At 38.2% G+C, this 20,306-nt stretch overlaps 1 protein-coding gene across 1 annotated transcript; it reads left to right on the top strand.

The window, feature by feature from the left end:
• Positions 1–12,543: 12,543 nt before the first annotated feature.
• Positions 12,544–20,108, top strand: foxp3b (forkhead box P3b). The gene is made up of 10 exons (XM_068598277.1): positions 12,544–12,622; positions 12,770–12,944; positions 13,703–13,795; positions 15,030–15,117; positions 15,727–15,801; positions 15,972–16,125; positions 17,110–17,186; positions 18,459–18,560; positions 19,298–19,419; positions 19,822–20,108. The coding sequence occupies exons 1-10, from the start codon at positions 12,544–12,546 to the stop codon at positions 19,877–19,879; spliced, it is 1,023 nt and encodes a 340-aa protein (XP_068454378.1). The 3' UTR covers positions 19,880–20,108.
• The last annotated feature ends 198 nt before the right edge of the window (positions 20,109–20,306 follow it).

Here is a 20,306-nt window from a genome sequence, read left to right as displayed (position 1 = left end):
CTGGCGCCTTGACTCTCCCTGTTACAGTTGCCTCTGCTGAGCGACGTTGTTCAAAACTAAAGATCATTAAAACATACCTGCGTTCAACAATGGGGCAGGAACATCTAAGTGGCTCAGAAGCTCAGATGATGACCTAATTCATGATTTTGCAGCAAAGAAATGCACACGCGTGCCTCTATAGAGCCTCCCAAAACTGGTGGAAATGCTTGATCCATACAGAATAGCATTATGGCTCTCTCAAAAATTATCCCTTGTTTTTTTTTGTTGATAATTTGGTCAAAGAGGCTTTTGCACTTTACATGAATGTGTGTTTTAGCTGTTGTGACTTTTCGTCCTCTAAATCTTTGTAGTATTTAAGAAAAATACTTTTCTTTTATTTAAGAAGATTGACTATTCTCGATTGTACATATTATTATTTAATATAATGTATGTATTTACTGAAGAAAAGTTAGCACTTTAAAATCTGCAGTGTGTGTTGGTTTGATCTTAATGAACTGTTAAACTGGCACAAACAAAGTTTTTTCAATGCAAAATTAAGGAAGTCAAGGATCCAATCGGTTTTTAAAAGGTCCAGAAGGGTTTCAGTGATCAATTAAAAGATACAAAAAATAAAAAGAATAGTCAACAAGTAATACCCGCACAGTCCTAATGATGATGATAATGAATGCTGTGCTTTCTACCAAGGCAGCTGCAGTGATGCTGCATGTATTCTAATGGCCATCACGCAGGGTACTCAGATCAGTTTCTGCAGCACACTGGGCTGAAGCTAACAGAGGTCACAGGAACATATGGCAGTAGTGATGACATGGACCAAGCTCACAGTATGGCCTGGATCACTGCCCTCCTCACCCAGTAAGTTGTATTTTTGTGTGGTGGGCCTTCATGGCTCAACAGCTGTCCGCTCTGCTGGAAGCTGGACACTGCAAAACACTTCCCACAACTCCACCTCTCCTGAAATGAGCCAATCATCCTGCACAGTCTTTGCTCACCATTGGACCAGAGGTTTGTTGGGAAGGATAGATTCATTAAGTTGACTTGAATCAAGCAATGAGTCTATGATAAAAGAGGAGTTGATTTCTGTTATCTGATGAGGATACTTTACATCCTAAACAAACTGTTCATGAAAAGGATTGTTTTAAGAATGATAATTTAAATACACACATTGTGAAGATACATCATGTAAATGATTCTAAAAAGAAATTAAATTTAACAATACACTCATGACCAAGTTTCAATAAGGACGTGATGAAATGTAGACAAGGTGAAAAGTAAACATTCAGATGAACAGATTTGATCTCATCTTTTTGTCTTTCCCATGAATAATTCATTGAAATGGGACACTTTGAAAACATATCTGACAGCGGTAATACAGTGGTTACCATGTTGTTCATAGAGACCCCAATACAAAGTATACATGTTGTCCACACACACACACACACACACACACACACACACACACACACACACACACACACACACACACACACACACACACACACACACACACACTCACGCATCCTGCGACGTTTAGTTGATTATTGTCATATCTGTACATCCTGAATTGTTCTCAATTGTCCTATCATATTTTGGTGGTAACAAGACACTTTTATTTCTCAGTTTTTGACTTAAATTAAACATTTGATTAGAAACAACATGTAGTGGCAGCATCCAAAAGTTAAAAAAATACAGCAAAGGAAAACTAACTTTACAACATGTTCAGTGTTTAAATATTCTACCAGCTGGAATCAAAACACTAGACTATGTTCAAGTTTGAATTTGACTAAAATGCTCCTAATTCTGAAAAAGGAACATAACCAACAAAACTAAAACACAAGTATTAAATAAAGTAACACATCACGCAGTAAGTTAATCACAGCATCACAACATTGTATGGTCATCACTGTATTTGAACCATTTGAGCATATTGAAAAAACCAGACCATTACCAAATGCTATTTAATGCTGTCAAATATGTACTAATTTTCATCAAAATTTGTTAATTCCTCAAAGATTATATGAATAGCAATAAAAACAATCTCGTCAGGAGGAACCAGAAACACACAATATATCCTTTAAGCAAACACTTCATTCAAAATGATTAAAAAGTGTGACACTTTGTGCGCTTGACAGACACCAAGTAAATATTTCTTCCACATGCCAACTTTAGAGTGATGTGCGAAGCATCCAACTCTATTATGTAGAGTCTTTGGTATTTAAACTTTTAGTATGCTGTAAATAGACGAGAGTACTTGGATGACCCTGCTCTACCACTCAGCCTCAGTCAACATTTTCTTTTTCATGCATTGAAACCTTGTAATACAAAAACTATTAATTTCAGTTTTGCTTATAGAAACTTTTGGTGTGAAAACTGAGTTAAAGTAATCTGTGATGACATCACTGCAATCATGCTGACGTGGGCCACGTACCTTTTTTTCATATCAGGAAAGGGAGAATATTACAGTAAGGCAGATGAAAATCTCTCACCTGATATAAATGACAATAGCAAGGTGAGTCCTAAAGATGAGTTCATTGTATTTTGAGTGTGAACTTCTGACTTGAAGCACTATATAATTGAAGCAATAAAATAAATGGGCACCCAAATAGCACTTCTGTTTGTATTCCTGCTCAGGACGGGACTGTCAGTTAGTCACGTCATGCCAGTGTTATGTATTCTTGGTAATAAGCCTGCACTTGTGAGACTTGTGTATTCTGAGGACTGAGCATGGGAGGCAAGAATTTAGTTCAAGAAGTTTTGCATATTGAAACTTTGCTGTGAAAACTGAGTCAAAGCAATCGGAAAATGCTGCGTGAGGAAATAATGGATTTTTTTTAAACAAATGGAACTAGAGAGCAATGAGAAAACTCATATCTCCATCACATTTTCTATCTAACCTGAACCTTACGTGCATGATTTTATTTCATTTAATCCATAGCTGTTGTATTATTTGCAAAACGTCCCACATACAGAGAAAAATGGGTAAAAAAAAAAGTACGCCGACCATCTGAGAATGTCCCAAAAAAACAGGTTACCTGATGAGTTTAAAAGAACGGCAAAACCTTCTAAAGAAATCGAGGTTTGAAAGGACTCTGGCTTCCGCTGTGCCTCTGTGGCATGCTATAGATGACCTTTGACAACACAAAAAATAACCTCAGAACAAACTGTTTATATCTTAAAATGTCAAACAGCATGTTACTGGGCTTCCCCCGCTACTGCTCTTAATGCTTCCTCTTACCATTTGAGCTTGTTGATACTGAAAATGACTGCGGTGACTTTACACAGAACAATCATTCTGACACCAGCAAATAATATACAAGGAAAGACACAGCTTTTTGGGATTTTTTAGTGAATTTACAAGCTTCAATATTCAGGAAGTCTTGTAATTAGTTCATCACGACAATGCAGAGAATACTGATAAATCACACGGCAGGACTAAGTACACCCGTCCAGTATCATGGCAGAAATAGTCACAAAATGCAATCTATTGGTTTGTGTACACAGACACCAAAAGTTTTTTTTGTGTGTCACTCAGGATGACAATATGGGAAGCCAATCAGGAACCTTATTTGTGTGGACAAGCAGATCACATTTAACCACGTGACGAAGGTACAGTCAGAGCAAGTGACAAACTTTGTAATATCCCAAAAAACGACAATTGGTGGGCGGGCAGCAGGGGAAGTGTGTGGGTCCATCTAACAGGACTTTGAACCAGAGCCACTTTTGGGTTTTATTGTAGTGGTTTTGATGCCTTAACCAAACTGTTTATGATGGTTTTCCTTAACCTATTGAGCCCCGAGACTTGGGTGGGGAGGCGAGGGGGACAGAGAGAGAGAGAGAGAAAGAGAGAGAGAGAGAGCCCTTCGAGGTCGGTTCAAGTAGTCGTATGAACCCCAAATGAGTTATAATACTTATGTTATTTTACATGATTTTTTTTCAGAATGTATTTATTTGTAACAACAACCTACAGAGTTGTAAGACCCCTTTTTTGAAAAGATAATAAATAGGTTTTACCTTGTGGTTTTGTTAACTGAATCTAACTGTTTGTGGTAGTCCAATACAGACATGATGGTCAATTGCACAATGCTTTTCCTCAATAAAAATACATACATATTCCAATATCAGAAATTTCTTTATATATGTACATTATGTGCTAGACGTTCAACATGAGGTTAAAATCTCAGAGCACTTTCATTAGCTAATAACAAACACATAGCCAGAACCCACCATTATGTTTTGTAGAAGATACAAGCAACATTCTCAGGGACATATTGTAGCTCTTATCAGAAGTTATATATATATATTATAGCCTTATTTAAACAAGTCATAGTGCATGTTCTGAGGTGCATGGCACACATGCACATAATTTGGACCTAAAGTAAGGCGCGAAGTTCAGGGTACTTAATTCATTATGTGTCACATTTATTGTAAAAGTCATGTGCTGACATGTTTCAAAAATAAATTCTGCCTTTGGAAAATAAAGAAGAATAGAGTGAGTCAGACTTTTGATATACTTTGGTCAAGTCCCGAGTAAATATGTTTACCTTATAGATTAAATATAGAGGAAGCTGACAAAAACTCGGTTTTCTTTTAAAATCTGAAGTCAACAGTTTCACAACAGGGTGTGATCGCCGCTGGTAGAATTTCACCTCAAATGAAACAAACACTCACTCCTGAATCCGCTGCGTAAGCCCTCATCTTTTTATGGAAGGACTGAATCATTGGCATATATCGACAAAATATGATTTTCACTCTGAATCACTCCGAAACACTGAAATAATTTTCACCTCATCATCAAATGCTTAGATAAAAGTAGTCATCAAAGCTTTTCCCACACTGTTGACACACTTCACACAATGAGATGCAGTATTGGCAGTACATGATGCACTGTTTCCAGTACACAAAGGCATCACTCATGTGTGACAGTTGATCCAAAAGAAGAAATTAGGCACCTTAATAGCTCAAATTAAATGTATTATAGAGCCATTATATTGTGGCCATCTATCTGCTTTAAAGAATTCTCAGGTCGAAAAAGACCATTAAACGGAAAATGTGTGTTTTGGCAAAAGTCAGCAGTGATTCAAAGTATTCTTACTTACAGTACACAGGAAAATACAGTTTTACTTTAGACATCAAACAAATCATAGCTGAATTCCATTCAGTTTTGGGGTCCGGGTTTATGTTCATGCTGAAAATCATTGGGCTCAGGAAACAGTGAACACACTCAGATTATTGCAATTATAAGAGAACTCAAAAGAGGCAACATGGACAGTATTCCCATGTTGCACACACATACAATACCATTTCATGTGGTATTGTATGTACGAGAGCAAACACATCTCCCAAAAAAACTTGTCATATCAATACGATTCTGGTAAAACATTTAAATGTATGTAGATCTACAGTGATTATTTCATCTGGATTTACAAATGTTCAATATAAATCTAATCTAAAAAAATCTAAATAGAAAATATTCTACCTTTATCTAAATATTTTTTACTTCAAACCTCACTGATCCTTTTCTTTCAAATTGAACTCTAATGGGAGTATTTAATACTTTACCATTAAAGCCTATGCATTCTTCATATTAGCGACATAATTGCAGTTGGATTACACGGCTAGCAAAATAGACACATTTCATGTGTTATGTTTGGTGTTATGTGTGTCAGCTTAAAGCAAGACGGTGGGTTCGGTTCAATATCATGAAGCCTATTGACAGAAGGACATGTTCACAGACTTAGAATATGTGTAGGATCAGAGAATGTGTTCAGCAGAAACTGTGTGCAGTCATAAGAGTCACGGGAGGCTTTGGTACAACACGTACTAAAGTAGTGTCGTGCACAAAAGGGTGAAAACACAGCCGCTTATTTGGTTGAGGGAACCTAAAATCGGATCTTCCGATATTTAAGAGCAGGATCTTCAACCACTATCTTGTGCTTTATGTACTTGTGATTGAGAAATAGTTTCACGCACATGGCTGCACATTCTTTTCCTTATTTTCTTTTTTGATATACTGACAATTATAAAGTTAATGTAGAGTGGCGTGTATTCAAAGAAATGTATCTGCAAAATACATATGAAAGGTAAAACACATCGGGTGTTATGGTCACATTTGATTGTAGTTGTTTCTTAAAATTGTAGTGAATGCAGGAAAAGTAAAAAGATGTCACCTGGTCACATTAAGTGACAACACCCAAAAGTTCATTTCAAACATTTTCCTCTTAAGATATGTCAATATAAAAATATGTTTATGTTGAACATATTTCAATACATAGAACACATGTTCACCTCAACAACACATCTGACTGTTGGCAATCATCAGGCTCCTCTTTATATCATAAAAGTAACCCGATTTTATTAACTCTTTATCCTTTATAAGTGTTTTAGTGAATCTTTCGAATGACAGGAGTCTCGGTGTCAAAGTCCAGCTCGTTGTACATCATGTCTGTGCGTGTTGTGTATTCCTGCACTGGACAAATGTGGACGTAATTCAGACCAGATAATTCGATATGTATTGGGCAAAACCTTTTAATAAACACAAAAGCCTAATGATATCCAATGACAAAGAGTTCAGTCCTACTCTAAATCTTCTCCCATTCACCTCATCTGTTTTGGGAGTAATCAAAGTTCCAGTACAACTCACGTTCCCCACATTAACTCCAGTAGCTCCTGCTAAACGCTCAGAAGAATGTCAGGGACTTTAGTGAAGCAACACTTTGAAGGACCAGAGTAACATGCAGAATGTGAACATGACCTTTTGGATTTGTAATTTTTTTTCTAAACTCCAGGTGTGTTTAATTCTCAGCAGGTGGATTTAAATACAAATGTGCTCAGTGGATTCTTGTAGGCAGGAAAAGAAGAAAAACATGAGACTTAGATTAGATTTAATCTAAGTCTAAATTAGATTTATCAAAATTTGTTCATCAAATAAAGAGAAATGCATCTTTTTTATTCAAAAACATTTTCTTAATTTTCTGAAAATGTATATGTTCTTCCATTTATGCTTTAAAACATTTCCATTTGATCAGAAAGAGCAACAACTGCAGTGTTTACGGCATCATTTAATTTCAACATTGGAAAGTGTGTCTTACACTTCTGATAGATCTGGAATGGGAGAATCGATAGAGAGGTGTGATGGGATTCATGTATTTCTGATGAAAGTAAACAGAAATAATAATGAAGAAAAAACACCTGTTTACTGAACGCTCTGCACATTTGGACTAAAGGAGGTTAAGCGTGGGGGAAAAGACATTGTTGAACCGGTGCTATGAGAAGCGCAAAGATGGCTTGTATGTTTGTTTCGCTCAAGTACAAAACAGCTTACTTTCCAATAACCATATTTGTTCAGACTGTCAGAGCGGCGGTGTGAAAATGTATACGTTTGCATTTCAGTTTCTTGTGTGTTGTGATTTGCTGGCTTTTCTGGGTTTAAATGTTGCTCCTTCTCCAGCTGGGTATAAATACTGAGAGGATGTCTCGCTGCTTTATGTGCACTCTTCCTCCGAGACGGTGGCCAGGTGAGTGAACACCTTTATTCTAGTGTCAGTCCTAACATCCAGTACCATCAGTACTATCTTAAGATAGTAAGATGATGCAGGCGTTCTTCTTTCAAACAATTGAACTGAAACTTCAAAATTGAATTACAAAATTTTACAAAATGCACAAATGTTGCAGTTTTGATTTCATTGTGAAGTATAGCTCTTTTTTTTAATTGTTTTTTTTTTTTACAATTACAACCTAAAGTATACAACCATGCAGTTTTCTTCAGAATGTCTGTCTGTTGTACTTTTTCTTAAAGTTTGAGTTACCAAAACCATATTTCCTGTGGAATAACTCCCCCTCTGAATCATTTCTAAGTATCTCAGAGGCAAAGAGGAGGTTCTGCACGGAGTTGATACGGTAAGGACAAATCTTACTGTTTTATTCCAAAGCTTCAAATCATCTGATGGGATCATTACAGAGTGGCACAAGGAAACAGACTTAGAATCAATACAGCGAGAGCAAACCTGGTGAAAACTGTGTACAGTTGTAAAAGTCCAAACATTTCAAAGCAGGAATTCATGAACAACGCGTACCAACGTTGTTTCATGCACTGAACGGTGAAAACACAGCAGCTCATTTGGTTGCAGGAACCAAAAATCGGTTTTCTGATATTTAAGAGCAGGATCTTCAACCACTATCTAGTGCTTTATCACCTTGTGATAGAGGAATAGTTTCACGCACATGGCAGCACATTCTTTTCCTTATTTTCTTTTTAAATATATTGACAATTCTAAAGTTGATGTAGAGTGGCGTGTAATCAAAGAAATGTATCTGCAAAATACATATGAAAGGTAAAACAAAGTGTGTGTTATGGTCACATTTGATTGTAGTGAAATTGTACGTCAAATTGTAGCGAATGCAGGAAACAGAAAAAAGACGTCACTTTGTCACATTAAGTGAGAACACTCACCTAATTTCAAACATTTTACTCTTAAGATATGTCAATATAAAAATGGGTTCATGTTGAACATATTAAAAAAAAACAACACATGTTTACCGCAACAACACATGTGACTGCTAGCAAGGAGCATCCAGCGTCATCAGGCTCTTCTAATGTGAGCTGACCTTGATCATTGAAATCGCCTATGATAAAACATAATAGATGATACTGAGTGGAGTCCTCAGAAGAAGTTGAAAGAAAAGTACCTTTGTAGAGAAAAAAATGTAATTATTCTTTATTATTTTTATGGTAACTGTGGAGCTTCAGGCCTCTGACAATTAATTAAATTAAACAAGAAAAAAACCTCTCTTTTAAGTCTCTTGCTCTCTTTATCTTAACTGGTGATGAGAAATATTGGGAAGCTGAAATATATAGTTGATGGTAGATGGACTTTGTAATGACTATTGTTTTGTAAATCTTTTCAAATGAAGACAAAATCTTCAGTATTGTTCCATAAAAGTTAATTTCCATCAAAGTCTCTGTCAGTTATAATAAAAGTAAATGCTCCCGGCCGGCCCAGGTGTCTGGTCTTGCTTGTGATAGGTGCAGTACGTAAGTTAAAACACATTTCTGAGGATCCCGGCCTCAGCCTCGCGTTATAGAGAGGGCTGAGTTGGTAGTTAAAATAGTCATGGTGTTGTTCGTGTTGGTACATGTGAAAATTCGAGATTGAAAGAGAAGTTCAAACATCGCACTTTGACATTTGGGTTGTCTGGTCTGGAAACTTAGTCTGCGTCTGAAACCGTCTCAAGCCCAAAGACTTTGTCTACATGTCTCACTGTGCCTGACCTGGCCTGTCTGACTGCACTTCCTCCACCAGGCAGCATTAATGCAGAACGGTCTCAGTCTGGAACGTGCTGGGTTTCAAACACTGAAGATCTTACAGGCCTTCTTTTGAAGCGTTGGATGTTCACTCTTACAATTTCATTGTGTGGGAAGTTCTTCTCTGTGCTATTTTCATTCTCACTGCGGTTGTTAAATGTTATGTGGATCACATGAAAAAGAAAATACACACTCACACGATGAAACTAAAATACTCCACAAACAACTCAATTTAGGCATGAACGTTCATTCTCACTCTTGGAAACAATTTAAAAAATATATATATCTTCAGGTCCATGTAATATGTCACCATAGGGTGACAGGGTGGGCTTTGAGGTGAGTTTTCTTTTGTCGAACTCCTCACATGCTCTGAACATAACAGAGCAATAGGTAGTGGAGAGTCTAGGAGACATGTTTCTTTTGATAATACAGTCCAGTCAGCATGTAGTTCGACATGCAAATTCTACAGAAGCTGATAACAGCTTCAGTTGTCACTGATTCTCATTACCTCCAGGTCACACCATAATTATCTCATTTTCTCCAGACAACCGACGTGGTGTTCATGTTTCGCTAAAGGTATGACTGTCCCAAAGCAGTGATAATGATATCAGCACTCTTTAGAGAGAACCAAAGGTGTGATGACAATAACATTCTGTGAAGGCCTACGTCTTTTTCCTCTTCCTCCTGTCATTTCAAATTGTTTTATCTGTGCTGTACATCTTGTTCTGTGCTGTACATCTTGTTCTTGGTTGACAGGATTTATTGGATTCCGCTCTGATAGACAAGACCCTGAGAAAGCTGCCCACCCAAAACCAGGAGATGGCCATATTGTCCTGTGATTATGAGCGTAGTACTCCAAATAGCATGAGATACTCTATTTAAGTACCTGAAATACTACAGTACATAGTATCAGGCTTTGTCGGGATAGAGCAATACATTTCTGGATTAATTTAACCTCACCTGTGTTTCAAAAAGATGTATCATCAATTTTGAAAAGCAGAAATGTGCCGTTTTAATATATTAATCGAATTGACTGAATTACATTTAGGTTCAAACCAATTATTGCTTATTCGCTGTAATGCACTGGACCACACATTATTATACATATTCATTTTGAGCAAGTTGACTTTTAAATCTCTACTGCACTTTTGTGTACATTCAGAATGTATAGTTACAATAATTGAGAACACATTCAGATTCATCAAATTCAACTTTGGCCCACACACACACACACAGACACGTGTCTCCACGCTGCATCCTCTGAAACTAATATTCAAGATGGAATTCAAAAACTTTATTGCCATTTCAATGCTAATTATTTATTTTGTGATGACATTTACAATCAGATCAAAGCCCTGAGAACAAGAGTCTCATACACATTTGTTTAGTATGAACGTGATTGGGATGTGTGTTTTGAAATATGGGAGAATGTGAGTAATACACCCACATGTCATAGTAGCAGTATGAGGCATCTGCAAACGTGAATACTTTCAATATCCTAAACAAAAAGTTATTTGAACATATTTGCGGCCGGCAGATGTTGACTCAAAGATAGACCGACCAAATATCAGCCATCACATCACCGTGTGTAGTGACTAAAGTTCTAATTGCTTTGACAAAACAGATGCAAAGACTTTCATGGACTTATTCTCGGGGAGATAAAGTCAAGAAGGAAAGCCAGAATGAGAGATGACGCTGAGAAGCCACAAACTGAGTGCTCTCACTTTCTACTGAATTTCTCTTTCTGTGGGTACACATTTGCACATATAGCGTTGGCTGTTTGGTTTATTGTATAGATACAAACTCCCCTTCAGCTTTAAAGAAATATCTGATGTCACAGTGAGATAGCTGAAAGAAAGAAACCCGATCTAACACTCTACAGGATATGTAACCTACACAATGGCAGTACTACTACAAAGTAGTGCACGCTTCAGAGAGATATGAGGGCTTACATACCTTCATGACCAAACAGGATTAACTATCATGGCTGTTTGCTTTTAGAATACGGGGGAAGATGAAGAAAGCCATGTAGGTCTATCTCGTCTAGTTTTAAAGTATCGAGGGGCTGGTAGAATACCACTCGTACACAAAAAAGTAAAGAGTAGCCATAAAAAGTGGTAAATGAACAGAAAATGTGAACAGAAGCTACACTGCAGTAACCCAAAAATAGTGTACACATTTCTTTCTTTGCTACACTTATGGCGTATCTTCCCAGAGAGCGGTCCTTGTATAGCTGACGTGGTTCGTATAAAGACTTACAACAGGGCTCCGTCCAGAGTTTAAAAATATGTTGCACTCACAGATTAACATGTTGCATCTGTTTAGGTAGTACACAAACAGAGATGTAAAACAAGTGATTGTGGTTTTAGTGGGATTGTAGCAAAGTACTACTTCAACAAAGACACCGTCTGACTTGGAAAAACCATCCAGGCATCTTTGACAAACACAAGTCGCAGTGGCTGCAGCTGACACTGTGCTGCACAAAAGTGGAGCACACATCTCCCACACACTCCGTAGACTGCTGTGGTGATGCTAACAGTGTGCGTGCGTGCGTGCGTCTGTCTGTGTGTGCGTGTGTGTGTGCACCTGTGAACAACCACAGCCATCTATCAGAGGGCTTGGAACAGGAAATGTTTTGAATCACGAAATACTTTAATCTGTTCATGTTCTGGATGCTGATTGGCTGGATAGTGTGCATTATTTTTCAGATAACCACACAGCTCTGATATTGCATTCGGACTTATTATTGTTTTTTTTTTAAAATTATTTTTATAATTTAACCATGTTCATTATTTTTCCAGGATAGTCCCATTAAAATGTAAAATCTATTTTCTGAGGAAGGAAATGTTCACACATAAAAGCAAAAATAACAGACTGGGTTAGCATTTTATCTTGCTGCTGTCTCTTTTACATAAGAGTGTCATTTATGTTGCTGTCACGAACCCCTCCACAAAGTGTTTATCAGATCCATCATCTTCATCAACTCATCATTCTATCAGCCTCATCAGCACCTCCACCACCAGGTCTGAACTCCCCGGGGGGAGGGGTTATCGTGCTGGTGATCGCGGCAGACGGCCCTCCATTACAAATTTCCCCGTAGAGTCCTAACCAAAGACTTTGAGACTTTATCATCACATATAATCTTTTAATAATAAACAATTATATTTTCTTTACCTGGTCACTCCTGATTGAACTGTTTAAAAATGTTCACATCATCCACATGTTTTTCCTTCCAGAGTTTAAGTATGGAAGACATAAAGCAGAAGCAGCAGAGACCATCAGTGCTGCGTCAGGTTCCCCAAACAGCTTCCAGACGACATCACGGTACGCAGACACGTCAGTGCCCGGAGCTCCACATCAGCAACATAATTTTTCTTAACTAAATAAGTTCTCAGCATCGGCAGTGGCAGTATTGTTCTTATATGTATTTACAAGAGATCAAAAGCCTACCTCAATGCTTTCTTCCCCTAGTGCCTCCCGAAAATAGTGCAGCCATCTCCATTTGCAAGGAAGAAGTAGATGCTGGCCGGCTGGCCCAGTCGTCTTCACCACACATGGGCTCCTCTTCCAAGCAAAGTCATCTGTTCCTCCATTTGAGGAGAGACGACACGAACCAGAGCTCCATCCAAGCCAGGCTTCATGATGGGTGACTTTCTCACATATAATTAATACAGATTATTTTGTGCAGTTGACCAGCTGCAGGAGCCATGTACGCTTTCTCATCCATCTTACATGTGTGTTGTTGACTTAAATCGTCGAAAAAGCTTATAATTGTGTCTGTTAGGTTACGTTGTAGGGGAAGGGTTATTTCTCTCGCTGCGATCTCATCAAGGAGTCTAATACTATGTCAGGGGGCATTGTGCCACATCGCATTTGAACTGATTCTGTTTGGACCGAACCTCAAAGTACAGATGGGACACGAGTGTCCACTTTGGTTCTGCGGCATTAGGGGGGCAGAGCTGAGTGCCAGCAGCTAAACTGCGCTGCAAAAATGATGTTTCGTCACTTGTTGGGATCTTGTTCACTAGTTAGGCCTTAGGGTGCCTTAGGGTGATATTGAATGATAGATCGTTTATTCCCACAACCAGAGGTTGCTTGTTAGAAAAATTTAACAAAGGTAAATGTAAGTGTTAAGGAAAAACAAGGAATGCTGGATGTTTTCTGGGTGAGGAAAGACACTCGGTTGGCATGCTAGTACTTGAACCAGCTGCTCATCAACATCCCCAACAATGCTATTTTTGTTGCTGAGGGGGAAATATAAATGGAAGATATGTTTCACTGTACAAACATCTTCCAACTTTAGGCTCAGCTCTTTCTCCAAAGGTCTTCACTTGGACCCAAGTGTTAATGCACTTTTGTTACAGCTAGAACATGTTATCACTGAGACGTGTCTCTTCCCGCCAGCATCCCTAAGGAGACCAGTGTCCTGTTTGAGAGGGGCCACTGTCGCTGGCCTGGCTGTGACAGGATGTCTGAAGATTTCCCAAGTTTCCTGAAGTAAGTTGACTGCTGTATTCTACTTTCATGGGATCACTTCTCTTTGACATGGTGTGGCATATTTGGGAACTTTATAGAGGAACAGATTAAATTAATGGAGTTTAACAATTACCGAACAATCACTATTTGTCTCTTGAAAATGAATCTCTGAGCATATCTGTTGCTCCATCTTACCCAGAGTAAGATGTACTGTTCTCAGTCCAGAGCTCCATCCTGGCAGCAATGTATACTAAGGACTCTGTGAACACAGAACATTTTAGATGCCATGTGGTTGGAAGGAACTTTTTCAGTTTTAATATAACCAAGCCAGCATTTCTATTCACTCCCAGTGTTTGTGCTACGCTTGGCTTTATTGAAAATGTTGTAATTGAGTTGATGTGAGGGCCCAGTCACTGCTCAAAGCACCTCAAAGGTCCTGTGAGGTTGTCAAGTTTGACCTCTGTCTGTTTTCCCAGAACAAGACCAAAGTGAGTCTTAAATGAAAATATATGAATGCATGAGAAAACAAATCCAACATCTTGAAATGATTCTTGAAGTAACTATACATTTTGTGTGTTTGTCATTGTTAGTAACATTATGACAAGCAATAAGGTTTACATATGTGGCTTAGTCAACATTATACAAGTGCCAGTTTCATAAAGACCTCTAAGAGTTATATTGCTGCCCTCTGTGGTGATTTGTTATGTTTCATAGATTGTGCGTAATGTGTACCTCCAAAACTTAGATACATTGAACACAACCAACATAACAAATGTAGTCCCATCACAGACACAAATGCAGACACAAAAGATGAATACATCAGCAGGATATGGAATTCAGAACCACTATTTCAGAGAAAAGTCCAGCCATCCACTGTGGCTTAAAGTAGAAGGTTGTCCTTCAATCGGAGACTCGGCAGTTCAAACCCCGCGTCCGTGTGTGTCCTTGGGCAAGAAGCTGTGAATAGGTATGGATGATAGCATGGTAGCTCCTCTCATCAGTGTGTGAATGGGTGAATGATGACATGTACTATTAAAAAGCTTTGAGTGGTCGTCAAACTATAACATACAAGTCAATGTACCATCTTCAGTTAGATGTGAGTAGAGCGGAAAGTGTTAAGACTTCATTTGACACGTCTCTGTATGGACACTAATAGACTTGAGTTTCTTATTAGATTGAGAATTTTTAGGTTTCATTGCAAACAAGTGTATTGAAACAAACACTAAACCTAACCCTGTCCTATTTTGTGTTCTAGGCATCTCCATTCTGAACACGCTCATGGGGACAGAAGCATTGCTCAGTGGAAGGTCCAGCAAGATATGGTTCAGGTCATCGAAAGTCAGGTGAAAACTAGAGAACGCTAGAAGGTCTACAACCACACCATGAATATGATCGTAAAATTGTCTAAAACATGCTGCAAGCTATCTCACGTCAAGGCGACACCTCCATGACTGTGTAAATAAATAAACCATGAACATGAAAATACATCAGGCCTCAGGCAGTGTTCAGGCTGGCTTTAGCCGTGCAATGCGGTCATTATAGATGAAATGCCGAAGATTGCTGATCGGCTATTAATGTCTGAACACCTGCTTAATAAACACAAAGAAACTGATGTCAAAAGCAATAATTGTTAGTACGGTTCGTACAGTTTAAAATAGCCGAGTGTCAACACCGTCTTCTGACATTCACTTTGCAACTATTGCTGCATTAGTGATAGCAGGACCTCTACACACTGCAGGGTATAGAGGTCGGTGCTGTTTCATGTTAGGATTTAGTTCCCTGACTTTGATATGAGCATACATAGATTACTGTACATTGAAGAAATACTACAGTAAATAGCATAGTATGTATATAAGATTGACAGTGTGTCTGCAATTCCTCTCAATGTACATACAATCAACTATTTGAGCACAATTGGATGTACATTTCAACATGGGCATTCTATCTTTCAGCTCATCCTGGAAAAACAGAAACTCATTGCGATGCAAATTCATCTGAACCTCTCTGAACACAAACACACTGATTTGGTATGTTGGTTCCAAACGCGCTTGACTTTCAGTATTTTTCAATCTTTATTTGTCCCATAAAAGAAGGGTTAGTGTATCTTGACAAATTTGAAGAAGTCTTCAATATTTAGGAAAATATCTTGAATGAACTTGGAGCTGGAAAGAAAGTAAATGAAAGTGTTTATGTCCAGGCAGCTTCTGAGTGGCCGTACAGCCTTCCCCTGTTACTGCCCCAGCCTCAGATAACAGAGGGAGACAGAGTGCCACGATGGGGCATAAAACATCTGGAGGAGCTGTCCCAACATGGCTACCGCATGGCTGCTGGTTCTACTCACATTCTCCCAGGTAACACACTTTTATGGAAGTTCATTAATACCCAAACACTAAAGCCAGAAATAGAGCAATACCTGCTCTTACAGATCTGTTTTGGTGTCAGATTTTGAGCTCTTACTCTACTTACAGATGCTCACTATCATAATTCAGCATCCACATCTGGCAAATCATGCAGTTTCATATTCATTCATTTTTCACTATTTTCGACATATAAAAATCATTTTAGATTAGATTATGCAGTTGGAGTTTATCATAGAAAGGAATTCTAATTAGTATTGGCAATATTTAAAGTAAAGGCATAATTCTATATTTATATGTAATAATTCTTCTTTCTATGAAACCTTCAAATTCCCAGAAGATAATATTTATAATAAATGTGAGCAAGTTGATATAATGAGCACAAGCTAAAACAATTTAATCTTTTAGGACTTCCAACTTCGCTCTTTATTCATCTGACACCACAAAGTATGACTTCTTATAATGTAGCTGATCATTTAAGAAAGGTGACTGAAATATAAAAACTGAAAATATTCAGAAATTTTATTATTAGAATACTAGAAAAGTATTTGCATCTGAATGTTATTTTTGCTTTGAAACCTTTGACATTGCATTTGTAATAACTATTATGTTGATCCATCATATAGAAGTCACATTAATTGGGAATCATATTGACTGCAAAATTATTCATCTATAAAACTGTAACAATCCCTAAAGCTGTACTGAAATTTCATTAATTTCAAATTTAAATATCTGAGATTTGTAGCTGCAGTACTCTTATCAATTCATAATTGTTCATCATCTCAATCTTTAAATTAGAATATATCGTCTGTAATGTAATTTATATTCAAATTTTGAATCCAGTGCATTCATTCAAATGAGACGCCCCTAAAATCCAACACTCTGGTATTTACACAAAGGCAGCTCAGAAAATCAGATGTAAAATCTCATGTGTTTGACGACATGAATTGATGACATATTATCATTATTGTTGTACAGATATGGTCCCCAGTATTGAATGTTACAAATACAACAACATCAGGCCTCCGTACACCTACGCCTACTTGATAAGATGGGTGAGTTAAGATGTTCTGTATTTGTGCTTCGGCATTCCTGAGCGATTTTAGTGTGTTTTACAGTCAATTGTAATGTTACTTTTTAGATCTTTTTCATGGTAACATCTTTAACATTAGGTCATGGGAAACTGTGGCTCAGTGGTGTTGCAGGGTCTCCTTTAATCACAGGACCGGCGGTTCGATCCCTGGCTTCGCTAGTCCAAACTGAGGTGTCCTTGAGCAGGACACTTAACCCAAAATTGCTACTAGATGCTGTTCCTGCAGTGAATAGGTGTGATTGTTATTTAGTGATGGACAGGTGGCACCTTTATTGTAGCTCCTCCCATTCGTGTGTAAATGTCAGTTAGTCCTGATGGACATGTGGTACCTCACAAGGTAGCTCCTCCCATTAGTGTGTAAATGTCAGTTAGTCCTGATGGACAGGTGGTACCTTCATGGTAGCTCCTCCCATCAGTGTGTGAATGGGTGAACGATGACATGTAGTGTTAAAGACCTTTAAGTGTTGGGAAGAATAGAAAAATAATTAAAAGTGAAGTCCATTACATTGCCATTCAGATACTTGGCCTGATTAGTGTTTAAACAAATAGTTTCAAGGTCTCGTGTGTAGAACAAGCACATTGCAGAACTATGGTAGCCAACGTAAAACTAAGTGCCAGTGTTTGATTTGTCAGTTCTGGGCTTCTGTAAAAACATGACCTGCTCTCTATGTAGGCGTACACGGATCATTCTAAAGAAATTAAAAAAAACAAAACAATTCTTATTTCTAGGTAAGAAAAGACATGATTATATTATATTTCATTTCTGAATAGGAAATCATACTATATTTCTGTCATTAGATTTGCTTAAATTCGACACACTATACCTTCGAATTGGCTCTAAAGGGACGTTAGGTTAATCCAGAGCTGAAGAAGTGATTAAGATATGTATCCAATAGGAGAATCCAGAGAATTGTTTTATTTTAAGCATTTTGTGCATGTATAGATGTGTGTTTGCGTGTGTGTGTGTGTGTGTGTGTGTGTGTGTGTGTGTGTGTGTGTGTGTGTGTGTGTGTGTGTGTGTGTGTGTTCGACAGCAGCACACCAATGATGCAAAGCTGAGTGTAGGTTTAAAATGGACAGTTAGGCATTCTTATTCTCATTCTTATTCTCATTATGTTGGATGTGCTTTAGTTCAGATACTACCTGTTACCATGGTAGCTGATCTGGGCATGTGATGACAGCTCTTGTCACATCTAGTCCCGGTGTGTTTCTGACTGTGTCTGACTGTTTGCAGTCTGTCCTGGAGTCTGTAGACAAGCAGCGCACTCTGAATGAGATTTACAACTGGTTTACGTCCATGTTCTTCTACTTCAGACACAACACTGCTACCTGGAAGGTTTGAACAACTCACATTACACATTCACTCTGATGAAATGATATGCATTACACTTTATGGCAAACATCACTTGCTAAATCATCTTTGTATGAAATGCAACTGCACTGTTCTTCCTCTGGGCCAAGAGGCATTGTGTGTTGCTGCAAGTGTGAGAAGGGGCTGATCGGAAACACATTTACGGAACTTATTTTTGGATTGGAAAAGTGATCTGTGGTTTGCAGAAACATACAATGCCAAAATCTTTTTTTCTGACAATGAGTTTGCACACGTGCTTCTACTGATCACATATTCCAGAACAGAACAGTGTGCTTATTGCTGGCTGATCCTGCAGTTCAGCAAGTAGTTGACCAATCAGAGCTCTGTGTGCAGGGCTCGTTATCTCGCTACAAGGATAGTAAGCTACATTTACATCCATTACAAATAACAACACAACAATGGTAAAGAGTGCAGATGAAGCCTAAATTAAAATACATTTCGGTTTACTCTGACAAAGTCAGATATATTGAAGTTCTTCTTAAACGAGAGTCATAATTACGGCAGATCAGCAGCAGGTATCATGAAAAGCATTATGGGTAACCTGACAGGAAGCTATGGGGTTTAGAGGACATGTGGATTTCATTTTGCTACACTGTTAAAAGACATAGTATTGATGGCTTGTGGTTTAGTCATGTGTTTAGTGGTGGCAACAACAACAAAATGTCTATCTATTGACAATACAATGTCCCTGTTCTAACCAGAATGCAGTGCGGCACAACCTCAGCCTGCACAAGTGTTTTGTGCGGGTGGAGGGAGGAAAGGGAGCTGTGTGGACGGTGGATGAAACAGAGTACCAGAGGAGGAAGGGGCAGAAGTATCACAGGTACAAACATCCCCACAAGAACTCAGGAGTCCAGTGCTCTTCATGTGTAGACGTTTGTCTCTGGATGTGCTGAATTTGGTTCGCTCCTGTTGCCACGGCCAAAGCAAGAGATAGACATTAATACATTTCAAACTTACACAAGACAAAGAAGAGGGAGGAGAATCAATGAAGGGCAAGAGAAAAGTTTGTCGATGAGGAAAGGAGGAAGTAGGAAAGAAAAGTAGAGGTTCAAAATAAATTTAAATTAAATAAAATTCCATTCCATTTCATTTTTGACTTAGCAGATTCTGTTCCAACATCAAATGTCGGCCCATCGATAGAAGCAAAAACAATATTTATAGTGATTGCCAGTCAGCCAGCACACTGTGTGTGTCACAATAAGTGTGTGTGTGTGTGTTTTAGGGATTGTCCTGTGAAGTGGCTCACCCCCTACCCTCGTTACTGTCCAGAGGACCCCTAACACAGCACAGAGCTGCTGCTTGAGACCAGGACTGGATTCAGATGCAGGCCTACAGAACTTCATGAAGAACTGCTTAATTGCTTGTTTATGCTTGCTTTATTTTCAAATGCCTTGTTGAACACTTCTGTGACATTTAATACATCAAGATGTTTTGTACACATACGTGACAACAGTTTTTGTACTCCCTGCTTTCTAATAGAGTTTGAAAAATAAATGAAGCCAACATTTGTGGGTGTTTGTCATCAGTCTGATTTAAAAGGTTCATAAACTGGTGATTGCTGTCAATCAGTAGGCCAGAGGTCAAAATATGTTATCATCATTTCACACCAGCCATCTGTGTACTGAACATCGAATGTCTTCCTCCACTGAATCTGCTTTTTTTCTCTCCGATTTCTGATCTTCAATTTTTACTTTCACAAATACAATT

Source organism: Clinocottus analis, unplaced genomic scaffold (genome assembly GCF_023055335.1).
Source record: "Clinocottus analis isolate CAN_PGR_092001 unplaced genomic scaffold, fCliAna1.0.p SCAF_4, whole genome shotgun sequence".
NCBI lineage: Eukaryota > Metazoa > Chordata > Actinopteri > Perciformes > Cottidae > Clinocottus > Clinocottus analis.
Note: the sequence above shows the minus strand (reverse complement) of the source record. Positions and strands in the feature narration are given on the sequence as shown.

Bases quoted from the DNA above. Each gene is read 5' to 3' on its own strand.
- foxp3b (XM_068598277.1), top strand. From the start codon at position 12,544: ATGGAAGACATAAAGCAGAAGCAGCAGAGACCATCAGTGCTGCGTCAG. The intron at 16,126-17,109 runs GTAACACACTTT...ATTGTTGTACAG, and splicing joins TTCTACTCACATTCTCCCAG to ATATGGTCCCCAGTATTGAA. The intron at 19,420-19,821 runs GTACAAACATCC...TGTGTGTTTTAG, and splicing joins AAGGGGCAGAAGTATCACAG to GGATTGTCCTGTGAAGTGGC.